Here is a 21,518-nt window from a genome sequence, read left to right on the forward strand (position 1 = left end):
AGCATACATTTCCTGGTGATTTGACTGCATAGAACTTTTAGTTAAGCGTCCTAATGCCCACTCTCCCTTTATTCCTCAGTAACAGGATCAAATTTGTGGTAGGAGGTGTTTCTGTCTGTGCTGTAACTAGGGATCGTTTTTTTTTTAGGGCTTAAGTAAAAGAGATATAAATGTGGTTTTAGGAGAGACTTCCTGGAGGCTTCTTTGAGGCACTGATGATAAGGGTAAGGAAAGGAAGCAGACAGTAAGCTACTTCCTGTCCTAAGATCCCCAAATAAACAAACAAAATTTAGTTACTAAAACCCTCAAAGATATGGCTAATTCTAGTTCGAGAAGAAAAAAAAGAGGGCCGAGGGAGAACAACCGCTTTATTTCTAAGAGAATTTTGAGTACATATGCCGATTTTCCTTTGACTAAACTTACTCTGAAAAGGTTGATAAGGTTACAAAAATATCGCTTGCAGTAGTGACCTCTTTTCGGGTTTCCGCGACTATTGGCAAATCGAGACCATTCATTTTGTAGACAACACCCCGCCCCGCCGATGCCGGCCCTTCTCCCATTCCCAAATTTGCCTAGGGTTTGCAGGGTTTCAGGATACCATGTGAATCGGAGACTCGGCATCAACTAAAATTTTGTCACCGATGGCCGCAAACTGCAGCTTTGTAATTTGCGAACTGGGCCGGGCGGGCGGAATTCTCGCAGGCCACCAATCCTGGGCGCGGGGCGGGGCGGAGTTGGCCCCTCCCCGTTACGTAGCCAGTAGTCGGGACGGAAAGCGGGAGGGGCGTGGCATACCTGGATCAACCTTTTGATTGGCATTCCGTTTCCAGTGGCCGCGGCTGTCAGCTGCCCAGAAGCCTGGGCGAGTGAGGACCTACAAAGTTTGTCCGCTCCGGGGCGCCATACCAGCTCGGTTCCCGGCCGGCCGGGCTGGTCCGGGCTTAGCCCAGGAGACCCCGATGGCCGCAGTGTTCCTGGTTACGCTCTACGAATACTCGCCGCTCTTCTACATCGCGGTGGTCTTCACCTGCTTCATCGTCACCACCGGCCTGGTATTAGGATGGTGAGTGTCCAGGGCTGGGAGTGAGAGCGCAGGGACCGCCTGCCGGGTGTGGGGTCCGTGCAGAGGGTTCGAGTGGCTCCAGCAGAACGGGCACCGCCACCGAACGCACTCGGCCCAGGCCAGGCTGCTGCCCCCCGTGAGATGGGACGGTGCGGGGGTCAGAGTGCGTGTCCCGAAGGCTTTGTCCCGGGCCCCGGCCTACTCAGTGCCCAGCGGGGACCGGTCACCGGCCCGCAGCGCGCAGACAGGATCCGAAGGAGCTTGGCTGTGTTTCTGACCCGAACTGACCCTTGCTTGGTCCCAGATCTTTCAGAGGAACTTTTACCCGAATTCTGCAGCTACCGTTTAGTAATTGAATGGCTTAGTGATGCGTCTACTTCTTTGGAAGTGATCTTTAGTTGATAGGAGGTTTTTAGAAAGGAACGAGAATTTAAGAATAAGTTATTCATTATTGCTTCTAGGAGAGTTACATAACCCAGGAACAATTCTTTCAGTGTGGACTCTCCGGTATCCTCTTGAGGAGATGTGGAGTTTATCACGTTTAAGCTTATAAACACAGCTGGTTGAAACCATGGGACTACCCTACAGCGGTTGCTTTCAAGAATGCAGCCTTCATAGCCCCTTGAAAAGACATGAATCCCATACGTGTTGTACAGTGGTTCTAAGTGAACAAGAACCGTGGCCGGAAGAGGGACCCTACAGAAGAGACGTGAACTACAATTGGGGAACAAGTACTTTGAAAAATATGAGGACGGGAGGGAATGCATTTCAGAGAACACAGCATGAACTGAGGAAGACAGGCTTGGAACTGAAGTGGGCTTTGTAAATCGAGCTCAAAAATATACCGCTTGATGGGGTTGGGGATTTAGCTCAGTGGTAGAGCGCTTGTCTAGGAAGCGCAAGGCCCTAGGTTCGGTCCCCAGCTCCGAAAAAAAGAACCAAAAAAAAAAAAAAAAAAATACCGCTTGATTACGTATTCGTCCTTACCTTAAAGACAGGAACAGGTCCGGGTCAGTTTCTGAAAATAGGAGTCTCCTTTTGGAAAGAAGGAACATGTTAATATTTCCACCTGCCCCCATGCTATAGAGTAAAGCTCCCATGATGTGGACAGGGTAAGATGAAGCCCAATCTTAAGTGGTTTTCTCTTTAAGACGGGTGTCTTACGGAGTTTATGCTTGCTGTCCTGTCTCAGTATCCCAAGTGCTGGGAATATAGCAGCGTGGCACCATATGTAGATCACTACGTGTTATTTATCATTAACCTTTCAGGTTTTAATTGCTGTCATTTACTTCAAGAAAGTTTGTAATTAGAATTAGGAAGGTGTTTCCCAGGTTTTTTTTTTTTTTTTTTTTTTTAAAGTACTCTTAATACACAGTTTTTTAAGGACTACAGCACTGGTGTTACTCTCTTCGACCTAATTTCCCTCTCTGAGGAAAATTGGTATCTAGTTGATAATTGCATTATATGTCTTGTTAAATAGCCCACAAAATTAGATCTGCATTGGGAAATTTGTATTGTACATAATGCTGGCATCTAAGGGTCAAGGGAAGACAGGAGAGAGGCAGGGACAGAGACAGACTTTGGAGTCAGACAAACACAGGTTCGAGTCCTGGCGCTGTCAGGTTTGAGGCTGATTTGAATCTATAATGATTGTTTACTCCCTCGTGTGAGTATGACTTTTACAAGTGTTGCAAGTTTCTGTTGATGTATGTCTTGAAGTTTGGGCCGAGCACTGCTGAGACGTCAAGACCTTGTCACTAAGTGCCAGTCACCTCTGCCCTTACTTGAACCTAACCAGTCATGGTGACCCTAACCAACCATTCTTCCCACTTGGCTTAGCCTTACCTGTGTAGATAAGCCTTTTATGCTGTTATTTGCAAACTAAACCAAAGTTGGATTTATCTGTTATAAGTGATAATAACTTGGACACCGTTTTAATCTTACCGACAGCTTTCTAATATCCCAACCAAGGCAACAAAAGCGAGCTAGTCAACCTGCTCTGTTTCTGAGCCGTGGTTCCTACCCCACATGCCATGTTCTAGTTTCTTGCATATCTCCTCTGTGTTGGTGAGCATTGCTGAGAGGACAGGAGCATCCATCTGATTATTAGGTCCCACTAACAATAACCAAGAAAAGAAAAAGTCACACAATCGGACATAAATGTCTTCTAGCCTCCATGGTGGCTTCTGTGAGTCCCAGCAGCATCAGTCAGTCAAATACTCTCAAATACCTTACCCGAATAATCTGGGATTTCGACTTGGCAGCAATTCCCTGCTTCCTCTGCACCATAGTCCAGTAAGGGATTGTCCGTTAGCCTACTGCACCCCTGTGTACTCTGTTAGTGAGTCTGGGACATTTGCTAGATGTCCACCTATAATGCTTCACTAAGGCAGGACTAAAGGGCACATTGCTTCTGTTTAGATGCTTTTCTTGTATGTCTTTTTTTTTTTTTTTTTTTTTTGGTTCTTTTTTTCGGAGCTGGGGATCGAACCCAGGGCCTTGCACTTCCTAGGCAAGCGCTGTACCACTGAGCTAAATCCCCAACCCCTCTTGTATGTCTTCCTGTGGCAATAGTGCTTCACTCTGGCAGTGGCTTTGGGCCCAGTGTATAGTTTGCAAGTCTCCTAGATCAGCCTCATTTCATTCTATTGGAGTCCGAGCTGCATGGGGCCCCAGCTCCACATTTTTCTTTCTTCTGTTACTTTGTCTTAGGAATAATAGCTTGTGGCAGAGTCTCCCGCTCTAGGCAAGCAGTCTACCACCAAGTTACATCTCCAGTGCTAGTTAATAATTTTTATTTAGTTTATTTCTCTCTGTTCAAATAATTCACGGGGTTTTGGTCTTCTGGATGGACTATGACTGAGTGTTCTTGGGCAAAATCCCATCGAAGATGGAGCTTGCATTTGGGTTGATTACATCTTGGGCACCTGGTTGTTACTGCGATATTCTTCAGCCCCTCGTTAATGAGATCCTAGTATGTAATGGCATTGTAATTAATTTAAATAAAGATGCCTTTGGTTGATTGTGATGAGTGGTTTCTGAATTAGGTGCCTGGGGAAGCAAGTCTTTACAGCACTTGGCTGTGGACCACAGTCACGGTGATTCTGAGGACAGTGAATGTACACCAGGGCTATGATGGCTGTTCCTGGGTTTGTTGTGGGTATTTACAGGAAGAAAACAAACTTGAAACTCTCAAACGAACTCCTAGGGAATCACAGAGTTTTGGAGGGCTCTAAACCACTTTGTTCTATATCTGATAGTCAACCTTGCTGAAAGGTTAGGGTTCACCACACATAAGGAGCTGCATTAAAGGGTCGCAGCATTAAAGGGTTGCAGCATTGGGAAGGTTAAAGAACACTGGTTTAAAGGAAGTGTGTACTCCATAGGAGATGGAGACAAGATTGTTAGCATGGCAAGAGAAGCATAGAATGTTCCAAGAACAGATAACAGCAGCGAGGATGTGCGCTCAAGGACTTCTTAGCACACATTTGATTGATGGGAACTTGATTCAGTCAGGTTGAGGCAGTTCAGGTCTGTTTTTCTTTGGCTTCTAGGTTTTCCCTCTAGTGGCAGCTTTATCAGCATCAAACAAAGTTTGATACATATGTTTGCATTTTTTAGCCAGCTGAGAATTTTAGATGTTTGTAACCTAGAGCCCCGAGTGTGGTCTGTCTTTGGTAAACATCCTAGCACATCAGAGGGAGAGCTTCTCTGCTTGTTGGGTGATACACGGTGGCCAGGCCAGAGAGGTTAATACAGCTGTGTAAGTCCGTGCTCTCCGTGCTGAGCTTTCTCTCTTGAGTTGGTCAGAGGATTGACATCTCTGTGTATTTTTCTCCTTAATTTTAGAGTTGTGTCCCTTTTTTTTACCTTGTGTTTTGAAGTACTATCCGTAGATGAATAAACATTTAGGATTATTGTGTCTGAATGATAAAATAACTCCTTTCTGATTCTGAAGCAGCATTCTTTTTCCCTTGTATAATCTCTGCCCTAACTTCTGCTTTGTTTGCTATTAATGTAGCCACCACGGCTAGTTTGTTCATTCTCTTCCTGTCCCCAGCTCTCTCTTTCCCTGGTTTTCTCTTTTCCAGGATTAAATTTAGTTTCTTAAGGATTTAGACGAACTACCACTGAGCTATGTCTCAGGACTTCTAGCTTTCTTTTGGTTGGTATTAGCAAGAATATCTTTTCCCAGGCTCTATTTAAGATCTTTTTTTGTCTTGGTATTTTAAGTGGGTTTCCTATATGTACCGTATACCTAGGAATTACAATTTTCTCCAGTTTGATAATCTTGGCCTTTTAGTTAGGGAGTTTGAATCATTTACATCGATGTAATAATGACTGAAGTTGTTAGATTTAAGTCCACCATTTTACAGTTCATTTTTATCTGTATTTGTTTATCCAAGCATCTGTTATTCTTCCTTTGCAATAGTTAAAGAACTATGTTGGCATATTAGCAACAACTTTCAGGTTGCTTTGGGGATTTTTGTCTGCCTCTAACTTTCAAGATTTTAAAGATATTTTTTGTATCTTGTAGACTTTGGCTACATTGTCTGTTAGATGCTTCTTTTTTGTTCACTTTTCTTTTCACTTTCCATTTCATTTTGAGAGAAGAGACAGAGGGGGGAGGGAGGGGACTATATGTGTTTCACTGCAGAGGCTTTTACTGCCAGCAGCCTCATGCTCAGTGGGCAGTATGCCACCAAGCCACGCTCCTAGCCCTCGTATTGGCTCTTCCTACTGTAGTGTCCTCACATTTCCTCTCCTACACTTTGCAGTGTCTGTTCTGCTGTGCAGGCAAGCCAGCCTAGTTTTCATCCCATACTTAGCCTCATTTCTAAAAACTGATGGGAGTGCTTTAAACCGTCTATGTATTCTTAATCTCATTAGCCTTCTTGAGCACATGAAATACAGTCATGGCAGCTATGTAGATGTCTCCAGCTAAAAGACAAGGACTCTCCAAGTTGTATAAAAAGATGGTAAGTTTCCAGTATCTTTATAATTTGTGATACATTTCTATAGATTCATTTATCTTCTCTTTATGGCTATATTTTTTGCTTCTTTGCACGCCAGTAAAACACCTGAAAACATGAATTTGCCTTCGAGCCTGCTGAGGCATGTCTTACACATCCATCCACATATTCTTTTTTTTTTTTTTTTTTTTTTGGTTCTTTTTTTTCGGAGCTGGGGACCGAACCCAGGGCCTTGCGCTTCCTAGGTAAGCGCTCTACCACTGAGCTAAATCCCCAGCCCCTCCGTCCACATATTCTTGAGTGCTGTCCTGAGTTACGATGCATGTCCTTGAGAACAGTCTGATCTGTTAGAGGCTCACTTTTTCTCTTTCCTGCTTGGACCACAGCACCTTATCTAACTAAGCGCAGTAAAATTGGTCCATCATTAAGTCTGTTCTCTTCACTAATTTTATTAGTTTTCATTTATCAGCAGATTGATAGTTTATTATAGAATTTTAGTTTGCTAACTCAATATTTGTGGAAGGTATTTTTGTTTGTCTTATTCTTTTTCTTACCTTCGCTGTTTTCCTGTTTTATAATAATTGTTACCAGATGCTTAGCCATCCAGCCTAGGACAAGGTATTGCAATGACACTTCTGTTGCAGACTGACACTGGCCCCACCCACTCTGGGCGTGAGCCTTGCCCTAACCATTGCATGGCCTGGGTGCCCTGTATTGGCTCTGCGTGGGCTTAGTTGCCACTACCTGCTCCAGGCATAGAAACCATCAGTCTATGCCAGTAGCCGTTCCCAGTGTATTTTCCCTAAACGTAGTCGGCATTAAACCCAGTTATGTCTCCTCTTCTCAAACGTTTTATTATATAAATCTTCAAACACTCAGGACACAGGGAAGAGTTACATAGGAGCACACATTACCTATTGCTTAGATTCTACCGTCAACATTTATTACATCACATCTACCCTTCATCCCTTCTGCTCTCCAACATTTGTCAACCTTATTCCAGGCTGTCCCTTAAAGTAAGTTGTTCTCTTCACCCCGAAGCACTCGGGCGCAACACTAGCAGGGCGCCTTGTTTATCGTTTTCTTTTCTATGTTCAGTCTCCCTTCCTCCTCTCCCTCTCCCCCCTCTGTGTGTGTGTGTGGAGGCGCTCATATACACATGTGCTGTGGGGGCGGCGCTCATATACACATGTGCTCTCATATGTTCCGCAGTGTGCATTTGAAAGTCAAGGACAGTCGTCTCAGTATCAGTCCTCCCTCCTATCTTGTTTGAGACAGAATCTCTTTGTTCACTGCATAGAGCAGCCTGATTGCCCCCAGAGCTCCTGGGAATTCTCCTGTCTCTCCCTCCCATCTTGCTGTGAGAGCACTCCACAGACGCTCACTCCCATGCCAGCTTTACATGGACTCTAACTCAGGCCCCCACACCTGCTCAGCACATCACCCACTGAGTCAGCTCCCTGGCCTCTCTGGCATTTTGTTGGCCTGGTTTTTGTTTGTTTGTTTGTTTGCTTGCTTGCTTGCTTGCTTGCTTGCTTGTTTTGTCTGGAGACAGGGTTTTTCTGTGTAGAAACTGTCCCTTGCTGTTCTAAAATTCTATAGATCAGGCTAGCCTTGAACTCACTGCTTTTGCCTCCTAAGTGCTAGGATTAAAGCTTGCACTACCACACCTGGCCTGGTTTTCTTTAAAGTGACAGTTTCCTGCAGGGGATCTGCACATCCAGAGCGTGCTGTCTGCCGGGTGTGGTCAGATACATCTGGACAACACCAGTTTGAGCACTGCACACTGCTGGGCTCTTCTTGCTTTCCAGGGACTCCTATGCTGTGCACTCAGAAACAGCCTAGCTTGTTCTCATTTCTTCCATAGGTTAGTTTTGCCTCTTTTAGTTTTTCATATTAGAAAATCATGTAGTATTGTCTTAGTTAAGGTTTTACTGCTGTGAACAGACAGTATGACCAAGCATCTCTTATAAGAGACAACATTTAATTGGGGCTGACTTACAGGTGCAGAGGTTCAGTCCATTATCATCAAGGCAGGAGCATGATAGCATCCAGGCAGGCATGGTGAGAGTTCTACATCTTCATCTGAAGGCTGCTAGGAGAAGACCAACTTCCAGGCCAATAAGACAAGAGTATCAAAGTATACACGCACAGTGACACACCTATTCCAACAAGGCTACACCTCCTAATACCACTCCTGGGCCAAGCATATACAAACCATCACAAGCATCTACTTTTTGATATTTTAAAATTTTTTGTTTTGTGGTTTTTTGTGGCTTGTATGTCTGTGTACCACTTTTGTGTCTGGTACCCACAGAGACCAGAAGAGAATATCAAAGCCCTGTTACAGACAGTTATGAGCTCCCATGTGGGTGCTAGGAATTGAACTCCAGATCATCTGGAAAAACAGACAGAGATCTTAACTGTTGAGCTGTCCTTACATTTTTGAAAATTATCCACATGATTATAGCAATATATTTCTCTTTTTGGTACTGACTGTTAATACGTTATCCTTGGAATATGCCGGTCTGTGAGCTTGTTTCTGCAGGCTCTTTTCTGTTTCCTCTTCTTTCTGGTCTCTCGGTGCTGGGTATTTGGAGAGAAGGAGGTGATCAAAGTGTGCACGCAGCTGAAGTCCACTGACTCGACTGTGCGTTTATATTAGGGCGCGCTCTCCGTTTAACTTGAGTAAGTGTGCCTGGTTTGTGATTTTCTAGATATTCTGTTTAGTTTCTTCATTCCCAAGCTTGTTCTGTGTGGATTGTTACAGTTCATGCTTCTGCACAGTTTATACAACCTTTAAAATTATATGATGAAAGTCTGTATCTGATACTTTGCTTTGTTATTTTAAAATTTCCAAAAGACTATTTGATATTTTAACAGTTCCCTGGTCTCATAAATCATAACAAATAGTATGAACATTGAGTGAACATTTGTTTTTCATATCTTTTGAGGATAGTTCTATAATGGGCACATTTTTTATTCTAATTATAATTTACCTATAATTACTGATCTCGTGCGGTTATCCACAACATAAAGAGCGAGCTGATTCATTCAGCCAAATGACTCATTGCAGTCGAGTGAGACCTCTGACCTCCCTTAATTCCAGATTGATTCTGCAAGACAGTATTAAATTTTCCTGGTCCTTATTTTAAAAAGGAATCTGTGATGAAGCCTAACATACCTTTTCTTTTCTTTTTTTTATTGATTTATTTAATGTATATGAACGCACTGTCCTTTACACACCAGAAGAGGGCAGCGGATCCCATTACAGATGGTTGTGAGCCACCATGTGGTTGCTAGGAATTGAACTCAGGACCTCTGGAGGAGCAGTCAGTGCTCTTAACCACTGAGCCATCTCTCCAGCCCCCTAACATACCTTTTCTATGACATAAAGTTTAGTTTGTTGAAGTTATGTTTTATCTTTTCTTTCCTTAGGTTTGGCTGGGACGTTCCAGTAATTCTGAGAAACTCAGAAGAAACCCAGTTCAGCACAAGAGCTTTCAAGAAACAAATGAGACAAGTGAAGAATCCGTTCGGCTTAGAGATCACTAACTCATCCGCAGCTTCCCTAGCAAGTTGGTGGCTGTTTCCCAGCTTTTCTCCCATCTGTGTCCCCTTGTCCTTAGCCCTTCTGTCCTTTCTCCATTGCTCTCTCCTCATTAAACTTAACCATTAGTGACCTGACACTGCGGGTGTGAAGATGAACACTTTGTACATTTTCTTCTGGAAGAGTCTATCCATTAGTTAACAGACAGATGTGCACAGAGAGGAGAGTGAGGTACAGAAGTGTTATGGACAGTCTGTGCCACACTCGTTGGTCTTTAGTGACATGAGAAATGATCAGATGTGTAAAACAGTGAGTTTAAGGTCGCTGACTGTCTTAAGAACTACTGATTTATAATCTGAAATTATGATATTTTAGTATACATTATTCTTATATAATATGTTCCTTTTGGTGTGGTAATTACAGTTTGCAGGTTTGTTTTAGGAACCATGGAAGTGAATTATGAAGACAGAAAAGTTAAGTCTGCCACAGTAGAGACACTTTGGGAAGTCCTTGTAGAGAGCGTGTGCTCATCCCAGCGCCTTGGAGCCGTTTTCTAGTTGTGACATTGAAGGATGAGCAGGTGTTTCCTGGGGGTGAGGAAACTCTTAGGTGGAGAAGGGGAGCAGAGCGCCCCAGCGGTGAGAACTGGACAGACCTGGCATCGCTTGGGAGATGGCCTCACATGCTTGTGAGGGTTTGCCTTGATTGTGGTGACCCAGGTGAGAAGGCCTGCCCATTGTGCTTGGTACTGACCCTTGGCTGCACCCATGGACTAAACACCCAGAAAATGAGAAGTGAATGGCAGTGTACGTTCATGATGTGAACCAAGTGTGAGCAGCTGCTTCAGGCCCCTGCAACCCCGAATCCTCACCACGATGGCCTGTGCACTTGAGCTGTAGCAGAATAAATCTTTTCTCCCCAAAGTTGCCATTCCCAGGGTATTTTTACCACAGCTACAGGAAGAGAGAGACTAAGACAATAGGTTAGAGGAAAGAGGCTCAGAAGACTTGATTCTTTGCATGGGTTTCTATTCTCTGATAATAGACGTAAAAATGTCATGGGTTTAGAAGAAAAATATTGAATTCTGTTTTGTGTTTGTGGATTTTGAAATGCTTTTGTACCTGTTCAGTGCAGATGGAGATTTAGAGCAGAGGTGCTCACCTTTGATGCCTAACCTTTCATGTCTTAACAACACATGCGGTCGTTCTCAGCTTTTACCTTATTCTTGCCACCACTTCTTTTTCTTTCCTTCAAAGCTGTTAAAAACAAAAACACACGAACATAAAAGCTGTATGAATTTGACATAGATAAAATGTAGCTGTGAGGGCGAGAGTTCAGATCCACACACAAAATGTCAGGAGGGTGTGGAGGTTAGAAGGTGAAATGGGATCCTTGAGCAAACTGGCTAGCAAGACTAGATATCTCTGAGTTCTGGGTGAGAGATCCTGCCTCAGTGAGAATGTAAAGGTGATCCAGGAAGATTCTCAGCATCAACCCAGAAAGGCTACGTCGGCACACAGGTGCACACATGCACAACACACACATGCACACATGCACAGCATACACATGCACACATGTATAGCACACATGCACACATGCACAGCACACATACATGAAAATGGAAAAAGAACACATTTCTTTATATTTGTTTCCTCTTCCTCCCACTCCTCCCTATGTCCCTCTGCTGAAGTAACTGTCCTCAAGTCACTGATTACCATCGCTGCATCCCACTGGTGGCCCTGGGTAGACAATCAAATCCAGTGGGAGTTTCGGGCTGAAGTTAATGACCTCACCTCCAGAGCTGATAGCCTTTCCTCCTTCACATTCACTGTGATTTTTGTGGACCATTCTTAGCTTCCAGAAGCTTATCACCTGACAAGAAACCAGTTAGTCAACATGGGTCATTGTCTAAGTCTGTCTTTCTTTGTTTCTTTGACGGAGGCCTCACACTGCAGCTCAGATTGGTCTGGAATTCATGATAGAGCTCAAGTTGGCCTCAGCAAGTAAATTGTTTTTTTAGTACAAAATTTCTTACTCTTTTTTTTCTGTATAAATAACACCACCCTAATAAATCGAAGGAAACCAAGATCATTTTCCCCAAAGAGTACATATTTATTCTGACATATTTTTATTTTAGAAAAATAAATTTTAAGATATGATATGACATAAAGAAACTACCTTTATTAAAAGAAGGTGATGATGATTAAAATGTACAATGGTGGTTCAACAACATCCCACTCCCCCCAGCATATACACACTCCTTAGTGGCTTTAGATTTCAACCTGCTAACAGTGTCTTAGCTGGTTCTTGGGTAAGGACTGGCAATAGAAAGGTCAACCATGAGTCTAACTGCTGTCCAGTCCCATAAGCCTGGAGGTAGGTACACTGAGAAATAAGAAGAGCTGATCATATGAGGAAACCAGGAAATCTGGACTAGAAAGAACTGAGGCAGTTGCCACCACCTTTCAGGCAGAAGCAATCGCTCACCACCACCCTTCAGGTAAAAACAATCACAAGCAGAGCTGACACTGCCTCTGTCTGAGGGAAATGAAAATAGTCAGTGGTGCTCTCAGCTATGCCCAAGCTCTGACATACTTCACTAACAGAAAAGGCAATGTTCACTCGGAGCGTGGCTACTGAAAGAACTCACTTAAGAAAAAAAGAACAGCAGTGGATAACATTTCTTACGTGTTTTCTGTGGGGAAAAAGAAGGATTTGAGAGTAAGTTAGAAGAGCAAAGTTCATGGAAAGGTAGCTCTCCTTAAACAATGTCTACACGGATGCTGCCGTCGTGAACGGATGCTGCCATTGTGAATGGCCATGTGGCTTTTTTGTTTCAGACACAGATAGTTTAATGCTCCAGGATGTTTTTCCTCACCACTATGTCCCAAGTACCTGACAGATTGCATAGGAGGGTGAGCAAACATCCAGACATGATGTGACTTGAGAACAAATAAGAGAGCCATTCATCTGTTTACTGGCACACGTTGCTGGGATTCTGTTGTTTGTATTTTGTTCAGCTCATGTCCTAGTGTGGGCTAAGTATGTAAGTTAGATGCTCGGTATATATGAGTCGAGTTAGACGAGTTGCAGCAGGAAGCCTGTTGTAACTTTGGAAGCCCCCTCCACTCCACCCTTCCCAGCCCGTCTTAACAGAGCCAATAACGGTTAACATAAAGCAAAAGACTTGGGGAAAACACACATCAGCATTTGGAGAGCAGTTTGCCAAGCTCCGTGTCCTGAATGCTCCTCTCCAGGGGCCCTGGCTGTCTCACCATCCTCACACCTGCTCTCTGGACCTCACTTCCTCACAGAGACAGGATGGCTTTCCTGCCTGAGTTGTTCTTTGTAAATGGCTCAGGGCAAGACTATCTCTGGTACTCTGTGTTGTTAGCCTAGTGCAGTTGTGTGGGGTAAGGATGGGTTGAAGGAAGCCATACCCCATTTGGCATTAAACTTTCTGATTTGCAGCTGCGCCCCAGTCTTGCTAATGATATTAATATAACAGTTCTGTGTATGCAATTTATATGGTGGACTTTAGAAGAACGAGAACATGTGAAAGGAGAAACTCCTCGTGAAAGAAGTGGGAAAATAAAAAGGGAGACTAGTTTAGCAAAGTATTTGAGCTGTGTCAGGTGGCTTCCATTAGGACATTATCTTCTCTACTTATGGACCTTTAGGTCCAGATGCTGCGAGATTCTGGGGGGAGAAGTCTACAGATGCTATGACTCTTTTTCATTAGCTTCTAGAACAGTGGTTCTCAACCTGGGGGTCAAGATCCCTATGGCAAATGTCAGTCTTCAAAAATATTTACATTATGATTCATAGCAGCAAAATTACAGTTATGAAAGAGCAACAAAAATAATGTTATGGTTGAGGGTCACCCCAACATGAGGAACTGTGGTGCATCATGATGGCTGAGAACACTAATCTAGAACCAGTTTTAGTGACACGTTAAAGCATGGTGACTTTCAGTTGTCAGTGAATTAATACCAGGTCGAAATCAAATAAATACCTGAGATAGAATTTCATCCCAGTCGCCTATGCAGAGTTCCTGCTAGTTAACACCTGTGCCTGGTTACTTATGCGTGGTCTTGTGTCCCTCACACACCACCAAAGCTGAAGAAGAATAGGACACCATCTCCGTCACCTGTGAAGCACTTGCTTGAATTCCTTTATCTTCTTGCAACGCTCTGGATTGAATTTTTAAAAATCAGGAATCAGTCACAGTTCCTGTCATAGGCAGGCAGAGAAAAGTCTTCAGTAAAGGCATACTGAGGCCTGCGTTTTGCTGGGAGGCCTGGAGCCTGGTGCAGAGGCCAGACTGATGTGCCAGGAACAGTGACCCAGACTGCACTGTGTTCTAGTCAAACACCCTGCCTCTGTGCTCTGACTGTAGCAGCTTCCTCTCCCAGCTGCAGGAGACACGCTCTCGGTTTGCTTCAGCTGCTACCAGGAAGGAGGAAAAATCACGTTGTTAGCACTAAAGGACTGTGTAAACACAGAATCCATAAGTAAGATGACACAGACAACTTGCGTGTCCCCTTAGTCATCTACTTATCAACTACCAAAGTTGTAGCCTTCTGTGGTGGAAAGCAAAGAGAGAGTTACTAAACCTTCCACAGTCGGTAGTCCCAGCCATTCCTCAGGCTGCGAACACTGCGTCATGGTCGGCAACACTGTCATTGTGTGCATTAGTAAGCAGTAGTGGTCAAGTGTAGCCTCATCTCAGTGCTGTCTAACTTGAGTGATCACCGTCCGGACACCCTGGTTTGTAAACACACTCTAGATGGCTCTGCTCTGCTCTCCTGACCCTTGGGATTTGAATTGCATCTGTTCCTTGAAAGGGGTGGTTCTACTTACCAAAAAGGAAAACTGAGCTGGTCATTTTAAAGATAAATTATAACAATAACATTTTGCTGATATTGCTATAATTGTGCATAGCTGTTGAGATTTTTATGTTTGTAGATATACGGCTTGGTAGCTATACAACAACTTTTAAAAAATGTCATGAGCTTGGCCAGCATCCAGAGCAAAGCCCTATGTGTTTCTTACCCTGCTGCTATATTGTCCGATCCTTGGGTGACACCCATTCTCTTTCTGTTTGTTTTTTGTAGCAGGTGTAACCTTGACGACAGACTGCCTGGAAGACAGTCGTCTTACGTGCTACTGGGGGTGCAGTGTTCAAAAGCTCTATGAAGCTCTTCAGAAGCACGTTTACTGCTTCAGGATAAGCACTCCGCAAGCCTTGGAAGAGGCGCTGTACAGTGACTATCTCCACCGAGAACAGTATTTGTATCCTTTTTCCTCATGCACTCACGGGCACAGAAAAAGCAAGACTCTGGATACAGTCAGATGTTGCCAAGTTTTTGACTTACTAACATATTTTTGTTCTTTTGGCAATTGGCCTTTACATACTCAAAAGTATTAAAAAGCACAGCAAAGAAGAAATATATTGCCAATTACCAAGCAGTACTGGGGTTGAAGACTTTGGTCCAGTGCCCAGATCTCGCTATCCATTGGTAGCTCTGTTGACCCTCGCTGATGAGGATGACAGGGAAATTTATGACATTGTAAGTATTGGGGCATCCGGAATACCTCACCTTTATAAGATTTGGGTGATTCCTAATTACTTTTGAAATAGGAAAATTAATTTCTGAAAATAGATATTTGGTCTTGGACTAATGTTTCTTGAAAAATTAAAACATGGATCATATCCCTGTCTAGTTTTTACACCTGTAACACACCTTCAGAATATGATGTTTTCCCCCCTGTGGGTGACAACAGCATGGCTTTATTAGAAAGTTAAAGGTGGATTAATAATGTTGAGTGGATTTTATCGTTCTGTGGTAGGTAAGATTTGCTTTAGAGAAAATGTCCTTTGGGACGTGTGCCTGTTCTCTACGTTTTTATTTTATTTTTTTTAAAGATTTATTTATTTATTATATATAAGTATGCTGTAGTTGTCTTCAGACACACCAGAAGAGGTAATCAGGTCCCATTACAGATGGTTGTGAGCCACCATGTGGTTGCTGGGATTTGAACTCAGGACCTCTGGAAGAGCAGTCAGTGCTCTCCACCACTGAGCCATCTCTCCAGCCCTACGTTTTTATTACTGGATTGATCGGCGTCATATTGACTGAAAATGCTTGACTTTGAGACTAGGTCTGGTCCTTTGGGGCCACAATTAAAGTTACCTTGTTTCCATTGGAGCCCCTGTTACACCTGTGTTTTCCACGTGGCGTCCCTATGTTCAGTCATTTCAGGAGTTCTTTTTTCCTCATTGTGTACTGATTTTTTTTTTTTTTTTTGTGGGGGAGCCACTGTGGGGCGGGCAAGACAAGATTTTACTGTGTAGCCCTGGCTGTCCTAGAGCACACTCTATAGACCAGGCTGGCCTCAGACTTGGAGATCACCTGCCTCTGCTCCCTGAATGCTAGGATTAAGGGTAATGTTTGAACAGATTCTTTAGACTGGCAGTTCCCTGTTTAGAACATAAAAGCATCTAAGTTCATGGTTTTCAACCTATGGGTTGTGACCCCTTTAACCAGGATGGCCTTAAGACCATGAGAAAACACAGATATTTACACCATGATTTATAATAGTAGTAAAATTACAGTTATAAAGTAGCAACAAAAATATGTTTGGGGATCACCGCAGCATGAGGAACTGTGTTAAACGGTTGCAGCATTAGGAAGGTTGAGAACCGCCGACTGATCAGTGAGGGAGAAACCATGTCCCTGACATGTGCCACATGTGGGACGTGCTAACCCACCCTCGCTGACCAGTCAAGTTCGTGTGCATTCAGCATGCTTTCGAAAATTATTGTCAGGCCATGTTTTTAAGATGTTCTTAGGGGGCTAGAGAGATGGCTCAGTGGTTAAGAGCACTGACTGCTCTTCCAGAGGTCCTGAGTTCAAATCCCAGCAACCACATGGTGGCTCACAACCATCTGTAATGAGAGCTGATACCCTCTTCTGGTGTGTGTGAAGACAGCAACAGTATACTTACATACATAAATAAAATCTTTAAAAAAAAAAGATGTTCTTAACGCACAAATACACATGTTCTGATGTGCCACTGATGTCCTACAAGCCTTGAGTTATAAAGAGACAAACTGTGTTCACAAAAGATAGGACGAGGGGCTGGGGATTTAGCTCAGTGGTAGAGCGCTTACCTAGGAAGCGCAAGGCCCTGGGTTCGGTCCCCAGCTCCGAAAAAAAGAACCAAAAAAAAAAAAAAAAAAAGATAGGACGAAAAGCAGAATTTTTAAACATATGTTACTGGGTGTGTAGTGGTTTGAATGTGCTTGGCCCAGGGAGTGGCACTATGAGGAGGTGTGACCTTGTTGGAGTAGGTGTGGCTTTGTTGGAGGAAGTGTGTCACTGTGGGGATGGGCTTTGAGACCCTCCCCCTAGCTGCCTGGAAAACAGTAGTCTTCTTCTAGCTGCCTCCCAGTCAAGATGTAGACCTCTTGGCTCCTCCAGCATCATGCCTACCTAGACACTGCCTCCTGCCTTGATGACAATGGGCTGAAATCTCTGAAATGGGACTGAAACTATAAGCTGGCCCCAATTAAATGCTGTCCTCTTATAGAGCTGCCTTGGTCATGGTAATTTTTCACAGCAATGAAACTCTAACTAAGACAGAGTGTTAATTTGTACTCCAACTTTATAACTGATTGTAGAAATACCAAGATACATCTTTTTTTTTAAATGAGCTTGATCAAAAGTCATGACCATGATGAAATACTGCAGTTAGCCAGAGCAGAAATCTCTGGAAATGTCATCTTTTGTAAGTTCAGATATACAGGAAGGACCCTCTTCACTTAGTGAGGACATCTCAGTGGTTTCGTGTGTGTACACGCCCACAGGTCAGCACCAGTTTTTCACTTTATTTTTCTGAGACACAGTCTCTCTGAACTTGGAGCTTATCAATTCAACTAGACTGGCCACCAATCTTGGAGGGAGCCACCCATGTCCTTCCCTTCCTACCCTCCAGTGCTGGGATTACAGGTGCTGCCTTGCTGTGCCCAGCTTTTACGTGGGTTCTGGGAATCAAACTCAGGTCTTTGCTCTTGTGTGACAGCACTTTACTAACCAAAGCATGTCCCCAGACCCTTGTGTTTTTATGTGTACAGTATTCACATACCAAGTTAGTATTTTGATAACACTTTTGTGCAATCAAATTTGCAAAAAATACATAAAACAATTTAACAGTCTATAAAATTCTTTGCATAATTGAAAACTATTATTAAAAGTGATGCACAACTGAAATATTCAGCATCCCTAATTGCAAATTAATAATGCTGTCTGGACTCTTGTAGACTGTCTTCATGCCCATGCCCAAGCCCCATGAGCCCTGTGAGCCACAATCAACTATATTTCTACATCTATGTTACTTGTGTGTGCACCTATCCGTGAGTGCATGCCAATGACTGTAGGTCAGTAGACGGAGTTGGCTCTCCCTGGAGCTGGAGTTGTGCAGCATCTCGCATGGCTAGGGTGGAACACTCCCACCCTCGTGATTGTACACGAGTCCCCTTGACCGCTGAGCCATCGCTCTAGCCCAGTTAGCCGTGTTTTTGGAGTCATGTGTATGGCTGTCCTCAGAGAATACACTCATGTTCTATGCAGCACATCTCTTGTAAATTCTTCTATGATTTCGTATAAGTCATGTCCGTTATCACTGGAGAACCTGTCTTCTGTGCTGTGCTCTTATGGGGTTCCAGGATACCCAAATCTCAGGCAGATGACACAGTTGACGAAAACAAAGCTGGTCATCGGGCAGCAGCCTGCCGTTGATCTCCTCTGCTTGGCAAGCGGCTCTGATTCATTGAACCCTCCTGGAATTTCACCACCTGGAGGGAGGGCCCAGCAGACAAGGATGCTTCTAACCAGCAGTTTGCATCCTGTCTGTACAATTGGCAAATGCTCTTGTCTAATTTCCAGCAAATGCATTGGTTGAGTGGAAAATAAAACCAGGTTTATTGGTAACACTTGGCACTTTACTTTCAGAAGCTTGAGCATATCTAGTTCCAAATGCCATTATTATGTGGCAATTCAGTTGAGTTCCATTTTATTTTATAAAGGCCACTACATCTTCCGATAAGCATTTATAAATGCATTTGCTTTTTCCAGGCAATAATACATAAATGGCTAAGTTTCTAAAGTTTCTGATGCTTCCAGGCATATACTTAATAACTCAAACAGAACAGTGGGGACCACATTGAAGGCATCATTATTAATCATTATTAATCAAAGCAAGGCACCCGCTGGTCTCCTATGATCGACTGTGTGGTAAACGCCAAGTTTCCAGCTAACACTGGTTTACCCTCTACTGCTTTGCCACACTGGAGTGATCTCCGTGTGAGCAGGTGCCCTTGCTTTAGAAGATCCCTGCGTCTACTCCATGGTGGGAGGCCTAGTGCTGTGTATGACAGGGCAGGAGGAATACGTGGTATTTTTAGTAGCTTAGCAGTATACTATGGGCAAGTGAAGGCATACTAACCCATCCCCAAGATTTGGCTTTCTACCCCTCCACCCGCCCATACAGCCTTTCCTCCATTACTACAGATTGTTTTTCAGAGTTTTTAACCTGTTGGTTAATAATCTGTGGGTTTCCAACTCTGAGAACTTTAGATTTTTAGGGGCTTTGAGTTTTCAGGGTTTCAGCAATTGGTGGTCTTGGGGATTCTGGCTGGCTTCACGCACATATGTGCTTTCGTGAGTGCGTGCGTGCAAGTGTGTATGTGTGGGGTGTGTGCACGTGCTTGTGTGTATGTGTGCGTGTGTGTATGTGTGCATATGTGTGTGCGTGCATGAGTGCATATGTGCATGTCGTAATTACTTAGCCTCCTTGCTTGGATGACATAGGGCATTCCCAGTGTAAGTGTCTTATCCTGAATAACCTGTGCAGGTGTGCTTTATGCCAGGGTGTAGCAGAGTGGTGAATGCATGCTTTTTCTTACCAATAGTGCCAATTTCCTTCACTGAATTCTCCCACCCCCTCTTTCTCATGAGAGTCTCTATGGGAGTGCAAGCTTTTGCATATGTGTCAATCCTGTGTGTGAGAAACAGGTTTGCTTTTGTTTACCTTGTGTTTTATGTGGGGGGGGCAGGGCAGGAGTCAGCATTGAATGTCATCTTCAGTCACCTACTTTATGTTCACGTTGTGTGTACATGTATGTAGGCGTGCCGTATGGAGGCCGGCCAGAGGTGAGCATCAGGTGTCTTCCTGAGTTGCTCTCCACCCTACTTTTTTGAGGCAGGGAGTTGTACTTAAGAACTAACTGACTGGCTAACTGGCCAATGAGCTCCTGGGGGCTGCCTGTCTCTGCCTCACAGCACTGAGGTTACAGATGCTGTGGGGGGCAGACGTCCAGCTTTCCAGTTTTCCAAATTGTTATCCAGATATCCCCAAACTATGTATTTAAATAAGAAAACAAAACAAATAAGAAGACCCTTCTGTGTGTCTGCCTCGTCGTGATTTGCCCACAACTAGTTTTCTTCTCTCTCTGGACTGTTTGTTCTGTGTCATCCATTCCTACTTAGGAATCAGTACCACGCAATGGAATGTTGGATGGGGTTAGGGAACCTCGAGCTGTTGAGTGCGTCCCTATCCTTACATGTTCCTTTTTCTGCGTGAGTATTTTAGTCAGTGTATATAGCTCTGTAGCAAAGCACATTGATATTTTTATTGAGAGCACAATGAAGCTGTAAATTTCAGTAGAATTAAACTGTGTCAGAAATCTGTCGGTAACTGGTTCCTGTATAAATCACTGCTGTGATTTATACAAATTAGAGTAAATGTTCTAATACAGCTCTTATCTGATATACAAAGCATTTTCTCACTCATCTGTGAGAGAACCGTTAAGTACTGACTCATGTCCAATTTTTATTTCAGATTTCCATGGTGTCTGTCATTCATATTCCTGATAAGACTTACAAACTTCCCTGCAGAATATTGTATCAATATTTAATCCTGGCTCAAGGTCAATTTTATGATCTTAAGGTAATATAATATTTGTTATTTGTAGAGATCAGGGATGGCTGTTTTTTTTTTTTAAGAGAATTAGGGTTTATAGTTACTTAGAGAAGTAACTCTTGCCTCTTGGATTTGCTAGCTCATAAATTTTCAGTAGCTTTTGTGACCCCCAGGTTCAGAAAGCGACAGTTGTTCACAGTCATCTTTACACTGGTTTCTTTGATTTTTCAGCAACTTTTCATGTCTGCAAATAATAGTGCTACTCCCTCCAGAGACCAGTCTCCCGCAGACGGGAGTGTGGAGCACAGCTTGTTGGAGAAGGCGGGGCTGGCTGGGGCTGAAGTGGACCCGGTGGAGGAGAGCAGCAAAGACTGTGTGGTGTGCCAGAACGGGGGTGTGAACTGGGTGCTCCTGCCTTGCCGGCACGCCTGCCTGTGCGACAGCTGTGTGTGCTACTTCAAGCAGTGTCCCATGTGCCGCCAGTTTGTGCAGGAATCCTTTGCACTGTGTGGTCAGAAAGAGGCAGACAAGGACATACTAGAAACTTCCTGAAGAATCACAGCCGGAGAGTGTACTTTCTACACAAGGGCAGAACCTCGTGTCCTTAGAGTCAATCCTAACAGAGTCTGCAGTCTTACCTGTCGGAGAGAGCTCTGTGTGCACTTCATACTTGTACAGTACATGGATGACGGGAATAAAGTCTTCCTGCTCAGTGTGGAAGGCCCGGGTGCTGTCTTTGTTGATACCTAAAACTCGACTCTGCTCTTGAGAAGAATGTGAACGTTTGTTTGTCTGTTTGTCTGTTTGTTTTACCAGCTAGAAGATTTCATGTAGTGTGGATGAGAAGAGTCACTCTAAAAATGAATCCACTTGAAATTCCAGGAGGCACAAGTTTCCGGGTGGCTGACTGCTCTTCCTGTTAATGCAGCGTGGAGTAGAATTGGAA

The 21,518-nt window shown here is 43.8% G+C and overlaps 1 protein-coding gene across 3 annotated transcripts; it reads left to right on the forward strand.

The window, feature by feature from the left end:
• The first annotated feature begins 841 nt into the window (after positions 1-841).
• Cgrrf1 (cell growth regulator with ring finger domain 1) lies at positions 842-21,292 on the forward strand. Of its 3 annotated transcripts, none has more exons than XM_087584808.1 (6): positions 842-1,063; positions 9,475-10,305; positions 14,704-14,881; positions 15,012-15,159; positions 20,492-20,599; positions 20,804-21,292. In XM_087584808.1, the coding sequence occupies exons 2-6, from the start codon at positions 10,269-10,271 to the stop codon at positions 21,122-21,124; spliced, it is 792 nt and encodes a 263-aa protein (XP_087440934.1). In that variant the 5' UTR covers positions 842-1,063; positions 9,475-10,268; the 3' UTR covers positions 21,125-21,292. The 3 variants fall into 3 exon arrangements, with proteins under 3 accessions (XP_087440934.1, XP_087440935.1, NP_446351.2); XM_087584809.1 differs by having other exon boundaries at positions 9,475-9,614; positions 14,704-14,877; positions 14,969-15,159; NM_053899.2 differs by having other exon boundaries at positions 858-1,063; positions 9,475-9,614; positions 20,804-21,287.
• Positions 21,293-21,518: the final 226 nt, after the last annotated feature.

The sequence above is a fragment of the Rattus norvegicus genome, chromosome 15, assembly GCF_021556685.1.
Source record: "Rattus norvegicus strain SHRSP/BbbUtx chromosome 15, alternate assembly SHRSP_T2T, whole genome shotgun sequence".
Taxonomy (NCBI): Eukaryota; Metazoa; Chordata; class Mammalia; order Rodentia; family Muridae; genus Rattus; species Rattus norvegicus.